The 17,345-nt window shown below is 39.2% G+C and overlaps 1 protein-coding gene across 4 annotated transcripts in view; it reads left to right on the top strand.

Annotated features, from left to right (window-relative positions):
* Window positions 1-17,345, top strand: part of ndufs1 (NADH:ubiquinone oxidoreductase core subunit S1) — a 101,262-nt gene that overhangs the window by 41,279 nt on the left and 42,638 nt on the right. For all 4 annotated transcript variants that reach the window (XM_069933917.1, XM_069933920.1, XM_069933919.1 and 1 more), the window contains 5 exons: window positions 6,399-6,584; window positions 9,924-10,058; window positions 10,793-10,907; window positions 11,323-11,468; window positions 13,476-13,604. In XM_069933917.1, the coding sequence (XP_069790018.1) occupies window positions 6,399-6,584; window positions 9,924-10,058; window positions 10,793-10,907; window positions 11,323-11,468; window positions 13,476-13,604 (711 nt within the window). The remainder of the gene's footprint in view (window positions 1-6,398; window positions 6,585-9,923; window positions 10,059-10,792; window positions 10,908-11,322; window positions 11,469-13,475; window positions 13,605-17,345) is intronic.

The raw sequence follows: 17,345 nt of genomic DNA, 5'->3' as shown, positions 1-17,345 counted from the left end.
ATTGTAGAAATGGAAGTAGAGGAATTAAAAGAGAAATTAGAAGAATCTAATAAAAAAGTTAAAGAGACACATGAGCTGTTAGCTCAGAAGATAGATATAATAGAAAACTATAATAGAAGAAATAATGTAAAGATAGTGGGCCTTAAGGAAGATGAAGAAGGCAAGAATATGAGAGAATTTATAAAAGATTGGATCTTTTGAACTCCTGAAGAAGAGGAAGGAGTTCAATACAGCAAAAACGATCTTATGGAAAAAAGGATATAAATTTATGTTAAAGTACCCAGCGGTACTTAAAATAGTTATTCCAGGGCAACAAAACAGAATATTCTCGGATCCAGAGGAAGCAAGGAAATTTGCAGAACAACTACAAAACAAGCAGAGAGATGAAGACATGTAATGAGAGTAAAAATGACCACGAACTATATGTATGTGTGTAAAGGGGGATATGTGTGTATATTTATAGTGTGTATACATGAATGTATCTGTATTTAGAGGAAAATATATGGAGTATAGACAAGAATTAATAAGGGAGGGAAAGGGAATAGAAGGAATAAGGAGGGAATTAAAAAAGTGACCTTTGTTACATATGAAAATTGAAATCTTTTCTGGGGGGGGCTGGGTGGGGAGGAGTTACGGTCACTACAAAATCAGTTGACATTTGCGAGTGAATTCGCAAATCCAAATGGAGAGGGGAGATGTGGTTGCCCGACAAGGGATAAAGGGCAACTCAGGAGGGGGAGGGGAGAATGGGGTTAAAGAAGTTTTAAATAGGAGAATAAGGAAAATGTTTGATGTTTTAGAAATGTTGTCTTATAAAGTGTTCAAAACAAGAAAGCAGAAATGGATAAGAAGGAAAGGTGATGATGGAGAAATGGAAAGGGAAGATAAACAAAGTATGAAATGGCTACGCTGAACTATATGACTTTAATTATTAATGGAATACATAACCAAATTAAAAGGAAGAAACTGCTAAATTTACTGAAAAAAGAAAAAATTGATATAGCATTTGTGCAAGAAACACATTTAACTGAATTGGAGCACAAGAAATTAAAGAGAGATTGGGTAGGACACGTAACAGCAGCGTCGTATAATTCAAAAGCAAGAGGAGTAGCTATATTAATTAGTAAAAATGTGCCAATTAAAGTAGAAGAGGAAATAATAGATCCAGCAGGGAGATATGTAATGATAAAATGTCAGATATATTCGGAGTTTTGGAATCTACTCAATGTATATTCACCTAACGAAGAAGATCAAAAGTTTATGCAAAATATTTTTTTTAAGATAGCAGATACGCAAGGGAACATATTAATAGGAGGGGATTTCAACCTGAATTTGGATTCAAATATGGACAAAACTGGGAAAAAAATTAACAGAAAGAACAAAGTAACCAAATTTATAATTAAATTAGTATTACAGTAATACTAAAGCAAGGGAAAGATCCACTCGCACCAGCGTCATATAGACTAATATCATTACTTAACACAGATTATAAGATAATAGCTAAACTATTAGCAAACAGATTAGCAGAGTATGTACCTAAAATGGTAAATCTAGACCAAACTGGATTTATTAAAAAAAGACGCACAAGACAATATTTGTAAATTTATTAACTTAATTCATGCAGTAGAAGGGAGTAAAGCGCCAACAGTAGCAGTTGCTTTAGACGCAGAGAAGGCCTTTGACAGAGTAGAATGGAATTATTTATTCAAAGTATTGCAAAAATTCAGTTTACCAGAGAAGTATATTAATTGGATTAAAGCATTATATAAGGGGCCATTGGCGAAAGTGACAGTAAATGGATATATATCAAAGCAATTTAACTTAAGCAGGTCAACACGGCAGGGATGCCCACTATCACCCTTATTGTTCGCGTTAGCTATAGAACCACTAGCAGAATTGATAAGAACAGAAAATAATATAAAAGGGATAAAAATAAAAGACAAGGAATATAAAATCAGTTTATTTGCGGATGCTGTTATAGTATACTTAACAGAACCAGAACTATCAATAAAAGAATTATGTAAGAAATTGAAGGAATATGGAGAAGTGTCGGGTTACAAGATTAACGTAAATAAAAGTGAAGCAATGCCTATGAATAATGCGGATTTCTCAAAATTTAAGAAGGAATCACCATTCAGATGGCAAATGCAAGCAATAAGATACTTAGGTATACAAATAAATAAAAATCTCGGCCATCTATGTAAACTCAATTATTATCCACTAATGAAAAAATTACAGGACGATTTAGAGCATTGGAAAGATTTACCATTAACACTAATAGGAAGGATAAACTGTATTAAAATGAACATTTTCCCAAGGATATTATACCTATTTCAGACATTGCCAGTACACTTGACAGAAATTCTTCAAGGAGTTAAAGAAAATAATAAGGAAATTTTTATGGAAAGGGGGGAAACCGAGGATAGCACTAGATAAATTAACAGAATGGTATAAACAAGGAGGCTTACAACTGCCAAACTTTAAAAATTATTATAGAGCCACACAATTAAGATACCTATCAGATTTTTATCAAACAAGGGAAAAGCCAGATTGGACTAGATTAGAATTAGATAAAATAGGGGAAAAGATACCTGAACACATATTATATAAATGGGATGAAAAATTGGTACAACGTAGGAGTTCTCCAGTATTACATCATCTACTTAATATTTGGAAAAAGATTCATGTAGAAAGGAATAAAACAAATTACCAATTACCAAAACTAATATTGACGCAAAATAAGTTACTCCCTTTTACAATAGATAACCTTTCCTTTAGAGAATGGGAGAAAAAAGGGATGAAAAGAATAGAAAATTGTTTTTCAGGAAATAGATTATTATCCTTTGAACAAATGAAAGATAAGTAGAATATAACTCAAGATACAGTGCTGGCATATTACCAATTGAGATCCTACTTGAAGGACAAATTAGGAAGCAGTCTGAAGTTACCAGAGGGAAGTAACTTTGAATATGTGATTACAGATAAAATGATAATCAAAAGATTTATAACAAATATGTATATTAAACTGCAAGAAAAGGAGAATGAGGAAACAAATGGTAAAACTAAACAAAAATGGGAACAAGATTTAAATATAAAGATAAAAAAGGAAACATGGGAGAAGTTATGTTCTGGAACGATGAGAAATACAATAAATACGAGGTTACGTATGATACAATATAACTGGATACACAGGCTATACATTACACCTCAAAAGTTAAATAAATGGGACCCAACAGTATCTGACAGATGTTTTCGATGTAAAAAAGAAATGGGAACAACAATTCATGCAATCTGGACATGTGAGAAAGTAGAAAAATTTTGGGAAGATCTAAACCAAATATTAAATAAAATTACAGAAAACAATATACCAAAGAATCCAGAGATCTTCCTCCTAAGTAACATAAAAAACAAGGAATTTGGAATTGATTTGGATGGTACACAAAAAAGATTTGTTAAGATAGCTCTAGCCGGAGCAAAAAAATGTATTATGTCAACCTGGAAATTGGAAGATAATTTGAAAATACAACAATGGTATATAGAAATGAATAAATGTATTCCATTAGAAAAAATAACATAGTTTAAGAAATAATATTGAAATATTTGAACAAATATGGGAGCCTTACATGAAACACAATAGAAAAAACCTACCGGGCACATTCACTACCTAAATTAACGAAAGGAGAAGGAAATGAAAAGAATTGACTCAGTGGAATTTCATGTTTATTTTTATTGAATGACAACATTATTTGACTGGTTTAATGTATCTTTAATTTTGTACTTTAAATGGATGGGGGGGGGAGGTAGGGAGGGTGTGATGGGAGGAGGGAGTGGGGGAGAAGAAAATGGCACTGTATATATTTGAAAAGGAAAATGTATGTATCATGGTCAATGTGGTTTATGGTGTGAAAAATAAAAATATTTCAAAAAAAAATAGCTAAGACCAGGAGAAAAAAAAGATGTATCCACACTTTTGCAGTCAAAAAGATTTCTATCAAAGCACTTTTTGGTCATCTTTTAGAGAATTTTCTCAGAGAGCTCGGAGAAGCACATCTGCTCAGTCACCCAGCATGGCCACGCACCCCCATCTTGCTGCAATACTTCACGTGGAATTGAGATTCTGACCTTGTACTTACACCATTGGTGGATCATCTATTTCAATTTCTGTATCATTGACCTCCATCCCCTCTACTTCAGTATATCAGCTACTGAAACCTTCTTCTGTGGCTTTTTGACCTTTAAATTTTTTTAAGGCCAGAGATTTTCCCAAATTGTATATGAGCTTCACCTTTAATTCACTGCCTCAGTGGTGTTCAATCAACATGAGCTCTCAGTTGAGCAGCAGTGCAATCCAAATTTCTCATTCTTTCTTTGGCTTGGCTTCGCGGACGAAGATTTATGGAGGGGGTAAAAAGTCCACGTCAGCTGCAGGCTCGTTTGTGGCTGACCAGTCCGATGCGGGACAGGCAGACACGATTGCAGCGGTTGCAAGGGAAAATTGGTTGGTTGGGGTTGGGTGTTGGGTTTTTCCTCCTTTGCCTTTTGTCAGTGAGGTGGGCTCTGCGGTCTTCTTCAAAGGAGGCTGCTGCCCGCCAAACTGTGAGGCGCCAAGATGCACGGTTTGAGGCGTTATCAGCCCACTGGCGGTGGTCAATGTGGCAGGCACCAAGAGATTTCTTTAGGCAGTCCTTGTACCTTTTCTTTGGTGCACCTCTGTCACGGTGGCCAGTGGAGAGCTCGCCATATAATACGATCTTGGGAAGGCGATGGTCCTCCATTCTGGAGACGTGACCCATCCAGCGCAGCTGGATCTTCAGCAGCGTGGACTCGATGCTGTCGACCTCTGCCATCTCGAGTACCTCGACGTTAGGGGTGTGAGCGCTCCAATGGATGTTGAGGATGGAGCGGAGACAACGCTGGTGGAAGCGTTCTAGGAGCCGTAGGTGGTGCCGGTAGAGGACCCATGATTCGGAGCCGAACAGGAGTGTGGGTATGACAACGGCTCTGTATACGCTTATCTTTGTGAGGTTTTTCAGTTGGTTGTTTTTCCAGACTCTTTTGTGTAGTCTTCCAAAGGCGCTATTTGCCTTGGCGAGTCTGTTGTCTATCTCATTGTCGATCCTTGCATCTGATGAAATGGTGCAGCCGAGATAGGTAAACTGGTTGACCGTTTTGAGTTTTGTGTGCCCGATGGAGATGTGGGGGGGCTGGTAGTCATGGTGGGGAGCTGGCTGATGGAGGACCTCAGTTTTCTTCAGGCAGTTTCCGCAAAGCAGGACGTCAAGCGCTGAAGAGCTGGCTCTGAATGGGCAACTAAAGCGGCATCATCTGCAAAGAGTAGTTCACGGACTCTTCAATCTGAGGCGCCTGCAAGCTCACACCAAGACACAAGAGAAACTTGTCCGTGAACTACTCTTTGCAATCCAAATTTCTCATAATTGCTATCAAATCTGCCTGTGTTTTTGCTCTTCCTTATCCCTACGATCTCTTCCAGCCCTATATCTGCACTTCTCTAATTCAGACCTTTAATAGGGTGGCACAGTTGGCGTAGTGGTTAGCACAATGCCTTTACAGCACCACTGATTGGGACTTGGGTTTGACTCCTGCTGCACTGTCTGTAAGGAGTTTGTCTGTTCTCCCCGTACTGCATCGGTTTTCTCTAGGAGCTCCGGTTTCCTCCCACCATTCAAAAACGTCACGGGGGTGAAGGTTAATGGGGTGTAAATTGGGTGGCACAAACTCCTGGCCCTGTTCCCATGCTGTATGTCTAAATTAATTTAACCCTGAGCTAAATGATTCTGCTATTGGTGGCAATGTCTTTACCTGTTAAAATCCTTTGATCCGGAATACCCTCTCTATGTTTTCCTTTCCCTCTTTGCTGCCTTTAAACATGTCCTTGAAATTTTCTTATTTTACGAACTGGTCTTTTTCCTGACTATTCTGATATGTGACTCAGTGTGAATGTTTTAGTTTATATTTTTCATTTACTAAAAGTGATAATAAAAAAGGTGGTATAAGTTTATCATGAATTGTCCTAAACAATCTGAAAGGTGATAGAGAAAGTCATTGCTCCAGTAATAATAGTGTAGAACTTGAGCATTGTTTTAAATAATAGTTAGATATGGTAGGATATATAAAAATGTTCTTGTGGTGTGACTGAAACCGCCACTTGGGTGAGAATGCCTTAGATTTACTGAGAGATTAAAATCAGGAGATGTTGTACTTTGATGTCATGTTGGAAATGTTACAGTTTACCATGCATACCACAACCAAATATTGGACCCAAGCCAGCTTTTACAGGAAGAACAGGAGCAGCTTTGCTGAATGTCCAGTCTGCGATGTTGTTGATGAAGGCTGGCATTTCCACAGAAATGGTGCATCTCCTCTGTGTTCTTCAACAGGTTTGCAAGTGAAGTGGCCGGTGTGGATGACTTGGGCACCACAGGAAGAGGAAACGAAATGCAGGTCGGGACATACATTGAAAAGATGTTCATGTCTGAAGTCTCTGGGAACATCATCGACCTTTGTCCAGTTGGAGCTTTGACGTCTAAGCCCTATGCCTTCACCGCCCGACCTTGGGAGACCAGGTGCAGTATTTGCTTGGCTGTGATGCTTTAGAACTTGTTGCAGCCTATACTGTGGGGAAATGTGAGATCATGCACAAGGTAGAATATTATTTAAATGGAGAGGGACTGCAGACAAGTGATGTTCACAAGGTTCCAGTGTTCTAGTGCATGAATCCCTTAAAATTGAACCTTTTTAGCCATCATGTCACACCAGTGAGTTGAAATCTCAGTGGTGCTCAGGGCAATGATGAATGACTGGAACATCTCTTTCAAGAAGAAAGGAAAAGATGCGTCAAGAAAAGCCATTTATTTTCTGTGAGTCCTAAGTAGTGACCTGAATGAGCAGGATTGCTTGATATTTGGAAGTGAGCTGACCAATAATTGAAAACATACCAGAGATTTAAATAGTCATACAATGTGGAAACAAACCCTTCAGCCCAACTTACATTCTAACCATAAAGTCCCACCCACCTGCATTTGCCCCATTTCCCACTAACTCCATCCTATCCGTGCATCTGTCCATTTTTTTCTTAAACATTGCCATTGTGCCTGCCTCAACCACCTCCTCCATATACCAAGAACCCTCTGTGTGTGTGTGTGTATTTTTTTTTAAATGTTAACCTTCAGATTTTTTTTTTTTTTAAATTTTTTTTTTTCACACCATAAATCACATTAGCCATGATATACACTATTTCTTTTCACACATATACAGTGACTTTTTCTCCCCCCCACTTTCCTCCCAAACCACCCCCCCACCTCCCCCCTCTCATCCATTTTAGGTATACAATCTAGGTTGCATTAAGCCAGTCAGACAATGTTGTCATTCAACAAAATTACACCAGAAATTCTACTGAGTCCATTTTTTTCTTTCCTTCTCCTTCCATCAACTTAGGTAATGTTTGTCCCCGGTAGGTTTTCGCTATTGTATTTAATGTAAGGCTCCTATACTTGTTCGAATATTTCAATATTATTTCTTAACCAATATGTTATTTTTTCTAATGGAATACATTTATTCATTTAAATTTGGTAGTTTCTTCCTTTTAATTTGGTTATGTATTCCATTAATATTTAAAGACATATAGTTCAGCGTAGCCCTTTTATATTTTGTTTATCTTCTCTTTCCGTTTTTCCATCATTACCTTTCCTCCTTTTCCATTTCTGTTTTCTTATTTTCAACTCTTTATAAGACAACATTCCTACAACATCTAACATTTTCCTTATTCTCCTATTTCTATCTTATTTATCCCCAATCTCCCCTTCACCTCCTGAGTTGTCCTTTATCCCTTGTCGGACAACCACATCTCCCCTCTCCATTTGGATTTGCGAATCCACTCGCAAGCGTCAACTGATTGTGCAGTGACCGCTATTTCCCCCCACCCCGCCTCCCCCAGAAAAGATTTCACTTTTCATATGTCACAAAGGTCCCTCTTTTAATTCCCTCCTTATTCTCTCTATTCCATTACCTTCCCTTATTAATTCTTGTCTATACTATCTATATTTTCCTCTAAGTACAGATACATTCATGTATGCTCATTGTCTCTATTCACTCTTATACCTCTTTACCTGCATACATATCAATCGTGATCATTTTTACTCTCATTACCCGTCTTCATCCCTCAGTCTATTTTTGTCTTTACCCACATACATATCAGTCGTGATCATTTTAACTCTCATTACCCGTCTTCCTCCCTCAGTCTATTTTTGTAATTGTTCTGCAAATTTTCGTGCTTCTTCTGGATCCGAGAATAGTCTGTTTTGCTGTCCTGGAATAAATATTTTCAATACCGCTGGATGCTTTAGTATAAATTTATACCCTTTCTTCCATAAAATCGCCTTTGCTGTATTGAACTCTTTTCTCTTCTTTAGGAGTTCAAAACTTATATCTGGATAAATGAAGATTTTTTGCCCTTTATACTCCAGTGGTTTGTTGCCCTCTCTTACTTTTTCCATTGTCTTCTCCAGTACCTTTTCTCTTGTAGTATATCTTAGGAATTTTACTACAATAGATCTTGGTTTTTGTTGTGGTTGTGGTTTAGAGGCCAATACTCTATGTGCCCTTTCTATTTCCATTTCATGCTGTAGTTCTGGACATCCTAGGGTCTTAGGGATCCACTCTTTTATAAACTCCCTCATATTCTTGCCTTCTTCATCTTCCTTAAGGCCCACTATCTTTATGTTATTTCTTCTGTTATGGTTTTCCATTGTATCTATTTTTTGAGCTAGTAGTTCTTGTGTCTCTTTAGTTTTTTTATTAGATTTCTCCAATTTCTTTTTTAAGTCTTCTACCTCCATTTCTGCTGCTACTGCCCGCTCTTCCATCTTGTCCATTTTTTTTCCCATTTCTGTTAAGGTCATCTCCATTTTAATTATTTTCTCCTCTGTGTTGTTTATTCTTTTTCTTAAATCCTTAAATTCCTGTGTTTGCCATTCTTTAAATGACTCCATGTATCCTTTAATAAGAGCAAGTATATCCTTTACCTTGCCTATCTTTTCTTCTTCTATTTCACCATACTCTTCCTCTTCTTCTTCCTCTGGGTTGACCATCTGTTGTTTCTTTGTTGCCCTTTCCTCCTCTTCTATCTTGTTTCTATTGTCTTCTGTGGTCTCTTCTTGCTGCAGGTGTTCTGCAGCTGTCGTTGCCGGCTGTGGAGATCGACTCCCCAGCTGGTCCCCCCTCCCGTCGGTGTGTTTTTTTTCATGCGCGGTTGCGCACTTTTGCTCGGCTCTGCGAGCCATTTTTGTAGTCCATTATTTACCGACCTGAGGGAGCGGGTTTCTCTCTCCGCAGCGGGCCTCTTCGGACAGGTAAGGCCTTCACCTTTTTCCTCCTTTGTCTTCTCTTCCTCTCTTCTTACCGTTGCTTTCGACTTTTCTTTTTTTGTCGCCATCTTCTTTCCACCTTTATACTCACTTTTCTGTAACTTTTATTTCTGTGCCTTTGTGTTTTCTCTTGTTTTTCCCGACTTTTCTGGAGAGGGCTGGAGTTCACCGTCCGGCCACTACTCCATCGCGTGACTCCTCCAATGTTAACCTTCAGATTAATGTTAAATCTCTCTCCCTCATCTTAAATCCATATCCTCCAGTTCCCCTACTCTGGACAAAAGACCCTGTGTATTTATCATATCTTTTCCTCTCGTGATTTTTTTTTTTTACATCTCTGAGACCACCCCTCAATTTCCAATTTCAATTTGGACACTCTTATCTTGAAAACACAGTGACTAACATTAAGACAATGTGATGTTATATCTGACAGTAATGGATTGGTTGCCATGTGAAGAGCATATGGGTATTCTTTTAACTCTAAAGCAGGTTGACAAACTAAACCATGTATTTTCTTAACTGACCATATTTCTTCACCAGGAAGACTGAGTCCATCGATGTGATGGATGCTATTGGTAGTAACATTGTTGTGAGCACACGGACTGGGGAGGTGATGAGAATCCTGCCACGATTAAATGAGGATGTCAACGAGGAGTGGATCTCTGATAAGACCAGGTGACGGACTTTAATCGGATGGTTGTTACATTGAAATTGTTATCTGATTTTTTTTTTTTAAAATAGATTAGATCGCCTCACATTTAGAAAGTATTGCAATGAGGACAAATACACTTTATTTTTTTGGCTATTGGTGAGTTGTAATGCTGTGATGTGAAATGGAGTTCTAACCATACTTTAGCGTAGCTATTCTCAACCTTTTTTCACTGAGGACCCTGCTCAAAGTTTATGAGGCCCCAGATGAGTGGAGAATTAATAGAGGTCTACAAGATTATGAGAGGCATAGATAGGGTGGACAGCCAGTGCCTGTTTCCCAGGGCAGGAATAGCAAATACCAGAGGACAAACATTAAGAGACTCCTGGACAGGCACATCGATGGAAGAAAGATAGAGGATTATGGGGTAGGGAAGGTTGAGTACTTTTTTAAGGAATACTTAGGTTGGCACAATATCGAGGGCTGAAAGGGCTGTCATGTTCTATGTTCTAAATATTAGCCTCTGATAGATGCTGCAAGATCTTCTGAGTTCCTTCAACACTTTTGTATAGTAAATTAAATGCTGTGGAACCATGTGGTTTTGTGAATCATTATTTAACAAAAATGAATGGTGGGCAAGACTTATTATTTCATTAATATGATATGTGTCTCATAGGATTTGAGAAAGGTCTTGTTCTATGATTTTCTTTTACTTCATTTTAAATTCACAAGTTGGTGAATTCACTGTCTTGCTCTGCAGGTTTGCGTATGATGGTTTAAAGCGTCAACGCTTAACAGTTCCCTTGATCAGAAACCTGAAGGGGCAGCTGGTATCTGCATCTTGGGAGGAGGCATTGAGTCGGATTGCGGAAGTGGTAATAACTAGTACATGATACGACCTAAAATGCAGTGGAGAGCGTGGCAAGATGCATGACTAGGTAGACAGTGTTGGTAGTGGTGAGGTGCAAGGATGGTGGAGCAAAGCAGGGTTGCAAAGCGGGGCTGGGGGAGGGCAGGGAGCGGTAGATGGGGGCAGGGAGTGGGGACATGTGGAGGGATCAGGGGGGTGGGGGCAGGGAGTGTGGACTGTAGAGTAATGAAATGATGGTGGTAGTAGACTCAACAGTAGCTTTGAAAAGAAATCACATTAATCTTTTTAGAGGAATAAGGATTTCAAAGATTATTTCAAACAGCTTGTCACAAACACATGGGCCAAATGATGGCCCACGGTGTAATTCAATAAAATCCAAGATTTTCTTTCCTCCCCCAATCTTTTCTTGTGGTTGCCAGTTGCAGAGAGTGCAGAATATGGATGTGGCTGCTATTGCCGGTGGAATGGTCGATGCCGAAACTCTGGTGTCCCTGAAGGATTTGATCAACAGGTTAAATAGTGATGCACTGTGCACAGAGGAGATCTTTCCTATGACGGGAGCTGGGTAAGATGGAAGAGTTCAATGGCAGACTCACTTGCAGTATGATAGTAACAATTTAAATGAATTGTTCATTCATAGTTATATGTGTGGTCACTTTCTGTCACTGTAGCCTCATTTTGAATTTGAAATCAAATATCTTTCAATGGTAAGATCACTGTAACTCATCATACCTTACAATGCCTCAGCTATTTCATAACATTTTGGATAGTATCAACCTTGAATTTCTGAAGCACCACACTTAAATCTTTACACTGCAATTGCATTCAGACCAGCAAACTCTTGTGTCCTTGCCAATAGAGCAAAGGTTTTCAAACTGCCCACTAAACTCACATTCCACCTTAAGCAATCTTTATACTATAAATGATTAGTAAGGTCATTAGTAAAGGATTGCTTAAGGTGGTACGTGAGTGGAAAGAGAAAAGTTTGAAAACTACTGTTTCAATCGTCCCTTGTGCACGGTTTCAGAACTCCAAAGGAAATGGGCCAATGACAATTTTTCTCAAGCAAAATATTTCAGTAACAATTGGGTCTAGAGCAATAGCTCTCAACCTTCCCTTCCCACTCACATTCCACTTTAAGCAATCCCTCACCAATTACAGAGCACTTTTGACATAGGGAATACTTAGTGGTATGCGAGTTTAAGGGGTCAGTTAGAAAACCACTGAGATTGAGTATGGAATTAGACCAAGGCCATGCTGACTTGCCTAATTACACTAAACCCACTAACCATTTTTCTTCATTATTCCCAGTCCTCCTCAGCCCACCTTACCAGCCTTTCTCAGGTGTGCAGGGAGGAACTTTGCAGCAATATTGTTCTAGTTTACTGCAGCATAGTCCTTCGTTATCTCCACCCTTCCCCCTTTGAGACGCAGCTATGCTTTCAGTTATGTAATGGTGTGTCCTACGAGTGTAAGAACTGAAAGAATAGCCTGAATTCCATTCACATTTCTTTATTTTGGAAACATCTCACTAACTCTTTACTGCCTTTGTGGCCGTGCTCCAAGGAGCAGCTAAATGTGGACAAGTCTGGGTCTTCCGTTTCATTTCGATATCCTGCTCTTGTATTTGCACAACAATATGCTGTACCCCGTGGGCACAAGGCACTTTTCTACAGATCTTTTGCTTGGTTCTAAATCAGCCGGTCATGGTTTCAAGGGCATCGCCAAGCTTAAAGTACATAGATTGGACTGGCCTTCTGAATGCAGTATCCAGCAAATCTTATTTGTTGGGTGGTACGGGCCTTTGGTAAATGGATGATAAACAGGCTTACCTCGATATGAGTTCAAATTGGTCATTGAAAATTCTGTGATTTCTTTTTGAAGGGATATAGAGGCTTTTTCAACAATTGAGCTAATTCCCAGATATTCATAGCTGGGATATTCATTTTACTCTGATTTGTGGGATCTTACTCGAGATGCAGTCAGTTACACAAACTGTCTGTGCATTTGGTGACTTGATAGATTTCTATTTCTGAGGAAGATTTACCTGCTTTTATAATGTAATAGCTCAAGTGTGTGTGTGTGTGTGTGTGTGTGTGTGTTTGTGTGTGTGTGTCTTGCGTGTATGTATGTGCATTTCCCCTACTACCACAATATTGAGTTATGACCAGCATTGATCAAGGATGAAGGTGGTGCTGGGGCATTTTATCTTGATTGTTCACACAGTGTCCCTTTGAATTGTGTGTAATTCATTTCCATCTTGAAGGTGACACGATCCCATCCCTGAAGGAAATGGGTGGTTTTATAAAAACCTGGGATTTTCTTGGCTATTCTGTCAGTTCCCTTCAATAAAATGCCAGAACTTCTGTCATCTGCCATACAACCTAATAACATTTGGGGCATCACAAAACTCAACTGGCCCCTAACACTGGGGTAGGTCAGGAATGGTGTGATCTGTGGCCAGCAGATTTCCTTGGCTCCACGTGTTTGGATTTGTGCAGTTTTCCACATTAATGTTGTTGCAGTACTGACTTTTGAAAAGGTTGACCTCTTATTTCTTTTTGCCTAATAGCACCGACTTGCGCTCCAATTACTTGCTGAATACCAAGATTGCTGGAGTGGAGGAGGCTGACGTCCTGCTGTTGGTTGGCACCAACCCACGCTTTGAAGCCCCACTTTTCAATGTTCGGGTCAGAAAGAGGTGAGTGTGTGACTTGATATGATGCATACTGGTAAATGGTCAGGCACCATGTGTGGTAGAACAGAGTGATCTGGGAATACAGATATATAATTCTCTGAATGTGATGTCACACGTAGATATGTTCATTAAGAGAGCTTTGGCACATTACCTTCATAAATCAAAGAATTGAATATTATTGTGATGAAGTTATCTGAGGTACTGTTGAAGCTAAATTTGGACTATTGTGTGCCGTTTGGTCACCTTCCTACAGAAAATATATCAATAAGATTGAAAGAGTGCAGAGTTTTACAAAGACATTGCCGGGTCTTGAGGAATTAAGTTGCAGGTAAAGATTAAACTGGTTAGGACTTTATTCCCTGGAGCGTCAGAGAATGAGAGGAGATTTGATAAGGTATGCAAAATTATGAGGGATACAGACTTTTTCCTCTGGTGAGATATAAAGTAGAGGATATAGGTTAGGGGTGAAAGGAGAAATGTTTAAAGGGAACATTAGGAGGAACCACTCAGAGAGTGTGGATTGAGCTGCCACCTGAATTTGGTAATTGTGGGCTTAATTTCGATATTTAAGAAATAATATGGATAGGTACATGGATGGGAGGGAGGGGTATGGAGGGATGGAGGGCTATAGTCCAGGTGCAGGTCAGTGGGACAAGGCAGAAAAATAGTTTGCTGCAGACTAGATGGGCCAAAGAGTCTGTTTATGTGCTGTAGTGTTTGATGGTCACTGATCTGACAAAAGTGGTATATTTTGAATGGAAACAACTTGGGGTATTGTGTTCCATTCTGGTCTGCTTCCTACTCCCTTTGGTTCCTCTACTTAGGCACTTGAGGGAGCAGACAACTCTATTGCATGGCACTTTTGAAATAAGATGTCCAAATAGTGTAATTAAGGAGATTAATGATAGAGAGGGAGGTAATAGGTTAATCTTAAAACAAACAATAATAATTTTAAAACTGAAAACTGCAGCATGGAAAACAGGCCATTCAGCCCTTCTAGTCAGTACCAAAACATCAGTCCTCTAGTCCCACTGACCTGCACCCATTCCATAACGCTCCAGACCTCTCCCATCCATGTATCTATCCAATTTATTCTTAAAACTTAAGAGTGAGCCCACATTTACTATGTCAGATGGCAGCTTGTTGCAAACTCCCACAACTCAAAGTGAAGAAGTTTCCCCTAAACCTTTCCCCTTTCACCTTAAAGTCATGTCCTCTCACACGTATCTCCCCCAATCTAAGTGGAAAAATCATACTCACATCCATTCTGTCAATACCTCAGATAATCTTGTAAAGCTCTATCAAATATCCCCTCATTCTTCTTCACTCCATGGAATAAAGTGAGTTCAGAGAGTTAGGTAGAAAGCTGAAAAGAAGGACCACGAAGTAAGTAATTTTGGGATTTCTGCCTGTGCCATGGGACAGTGAGAGCAGGAACAGAATGGTGTGGAGAATGAATGCATGATTGAAGGGATGGAGCAAGTTTCTGGATCACTGGGATCTTCTTTGGGGGAGGTGGGACCTATACAGAACAGACGGGTTTTACTTGAATCCCAGAGGGACCAGGATCCTGGCGGGGACATTTGCTAAGGCTACTCAGGAGACTTTAAACTAGAATGGTTGGGGGGAGGGAACCAAGCGAAGGAGAACAGCAAGGAGAAGGTTAGATTGCAAAAGGAGAAAGCTTGTAGACGGAGTTTGGGGGTGGATAGGAAGGAACATTCGAAACAAGGTAGATGAATTAGCTGTGGAAATTGAGATAAACAAATATGATTTGATTGGGATTACAGAAACATAGCTGCAGGGTGGGCAAGCCTGGGAACTTAACATCCCGGGGTATACGATATTTAGGAGGGATCGGCAAGAAAGTAAAGGGGGTGGGGTAGTATTGATGGTGAGAGAAGGGACCGACACGATTGACAGGAAGGATATTAACTCAGAAGATGCAGACTCTATATGGGTAGAACTGAGGAATAGCAAGGGGCGGAAAACGTTAGTGGGGGTGGTATATAGGCCTCCAAATAGTAGTGTAGAGGTGAGGGAAGGCATTAAAAGAGAAATTAGAAAAGCGTGCAATAAGGGAACAGCTGTCATCATGGGAGACTTTAATTTGCATATAGATTGGACTAGTCAAATTGGTAAAAATACTGAGGAGGAGGAATTCTTTGAATGTTTACGGGACGGTTATCTAGACCAATATGTCAAGGAACCAACTTGGGAGCAGGCCATTTTAGATTGGGTATTATGCAATGATAAGGGGCTAATCAGCAATCTTGTTGTGTGAGGCCCTTTGGGTAGGAGCGATCACAATATGATCGAATTCTCACTCGACATGGAGAGTGATGAAATTAAAACCGAGACTAAGGTCCTGAATTTAAATAAAGGGAATTATGATGGTATGAGACGGGAGTTGAGTAAGATTGATTGGGTGGTGTTTATGGGGGAGTTGACTGTGGATAGACAATGGAAAGCATTCACAGATCTAATGGAGAAATTGCAAAAATTGCAAAAATTTGTTTGGCATAAAAATAAACCAAAAAAGGTGACTCAACCGTGGATAACAAGGGAAATTAGAGACAGCATTGGGTCCAAAGAGTGAGCATATCAATTGGCCAAAAAAAGTACCACAACCGAAGACTGGGAGCAGTTCAAGATGCAGCAAAGGAGGACAAAGGGATTAATCAAGAGAGCAAAAATAAATTACGAAAGTAAGCTTGCGGCAAATATAAAAACTGATTGCAAAAGCTTTTATAAATATGTCAAGAGGAAAAGATTGGTGAAATCCAGAGTAGGTCCTTTGCAGTCGGAATCAGGGGAATATATAATGAGGAATAAGGAAATGACAGACCAATTAAATTCTTACTTTAGTTCTGTTTTTACAAGAGAGGATACAAATAACCTCCCAAGGATGTTGGGAAACATAGAGACTAATGCAAGGGAGGAAGTGAAAGAAATCAGTACCTCTAAGGACATGGTCTTGGGGAAATTGATGGGATTGAAGGCAGATAAATCCCAAGGGCCTGATAATCTACATCCTAGGGTTCTTTTTTTTTTTTTTTAAATTTTTTTATTTTTCACACCATAAATCACATTAGCCATGATATACACTATTTCTTTTTCACACATATACAGTGACTTTTTCTTCCCCCCCCCCCCCCTTTCCTCCCAAACCACCCCCCCACCCCCCCCCTCTCATCCATTTTAGGTATACAATCTAGGTTGCATTAAGCCAGTCAGACAATGTTGTCATTCAACAAAATTACACCAGAAATTCTACTGAGTCCATTCTTTTCTTTCCTTCTCCTTCCATCAACTTAGGTAATGTTTGTCCCCGGTAGGTTTTCGCTATTGTATTTAATGTAAGGCTCCTATACTTGTTCGAATATTTCAATATTATTTCTTAACCAATATGTTATTTTTTCTAATGGAATACATTTATTCATTTAAATTTGGTAGTTTCTTCCTTTTAATTTGGTTATGTATTCCATTAATATTTAAAGACATATAGTTCAGCGTAGCCCTTTTATATTTTGTTTATCTTCTCTTTCCGTTTTTCCATCATTACCTTTCCTCCTTTTCCATTTCTGTTTTCTTATTTTCAACTCTTTATAAGACAACATTCCTACAACATCCAACATTTTCCTTATTCTCCTATTTCTATCTTATTTATCCCCAATCTCCCCTTCACCTCCTGAGTTGTCCTTTATCCCTTGTCGGACAACCACATCTCCCCTCTCCATTTGG

Source organism: Narcine bancroftii, chromosome 4 (assembly GCF_036971445.1).
Source record: "Narcine bancroftii isolate sNarBan1 chromosome 4, sNarBan1.hap1, whole genome shotgun sequence".
NCBI lineage: Eukaryota > Metazoa > Chordata > Chondrichthyes > Torpediniformes > Narcinidae > Narcine > Narcine bancroftii.
This window is presented reverse-complemented; position numbering and strand designations above follow the sequence as displayed.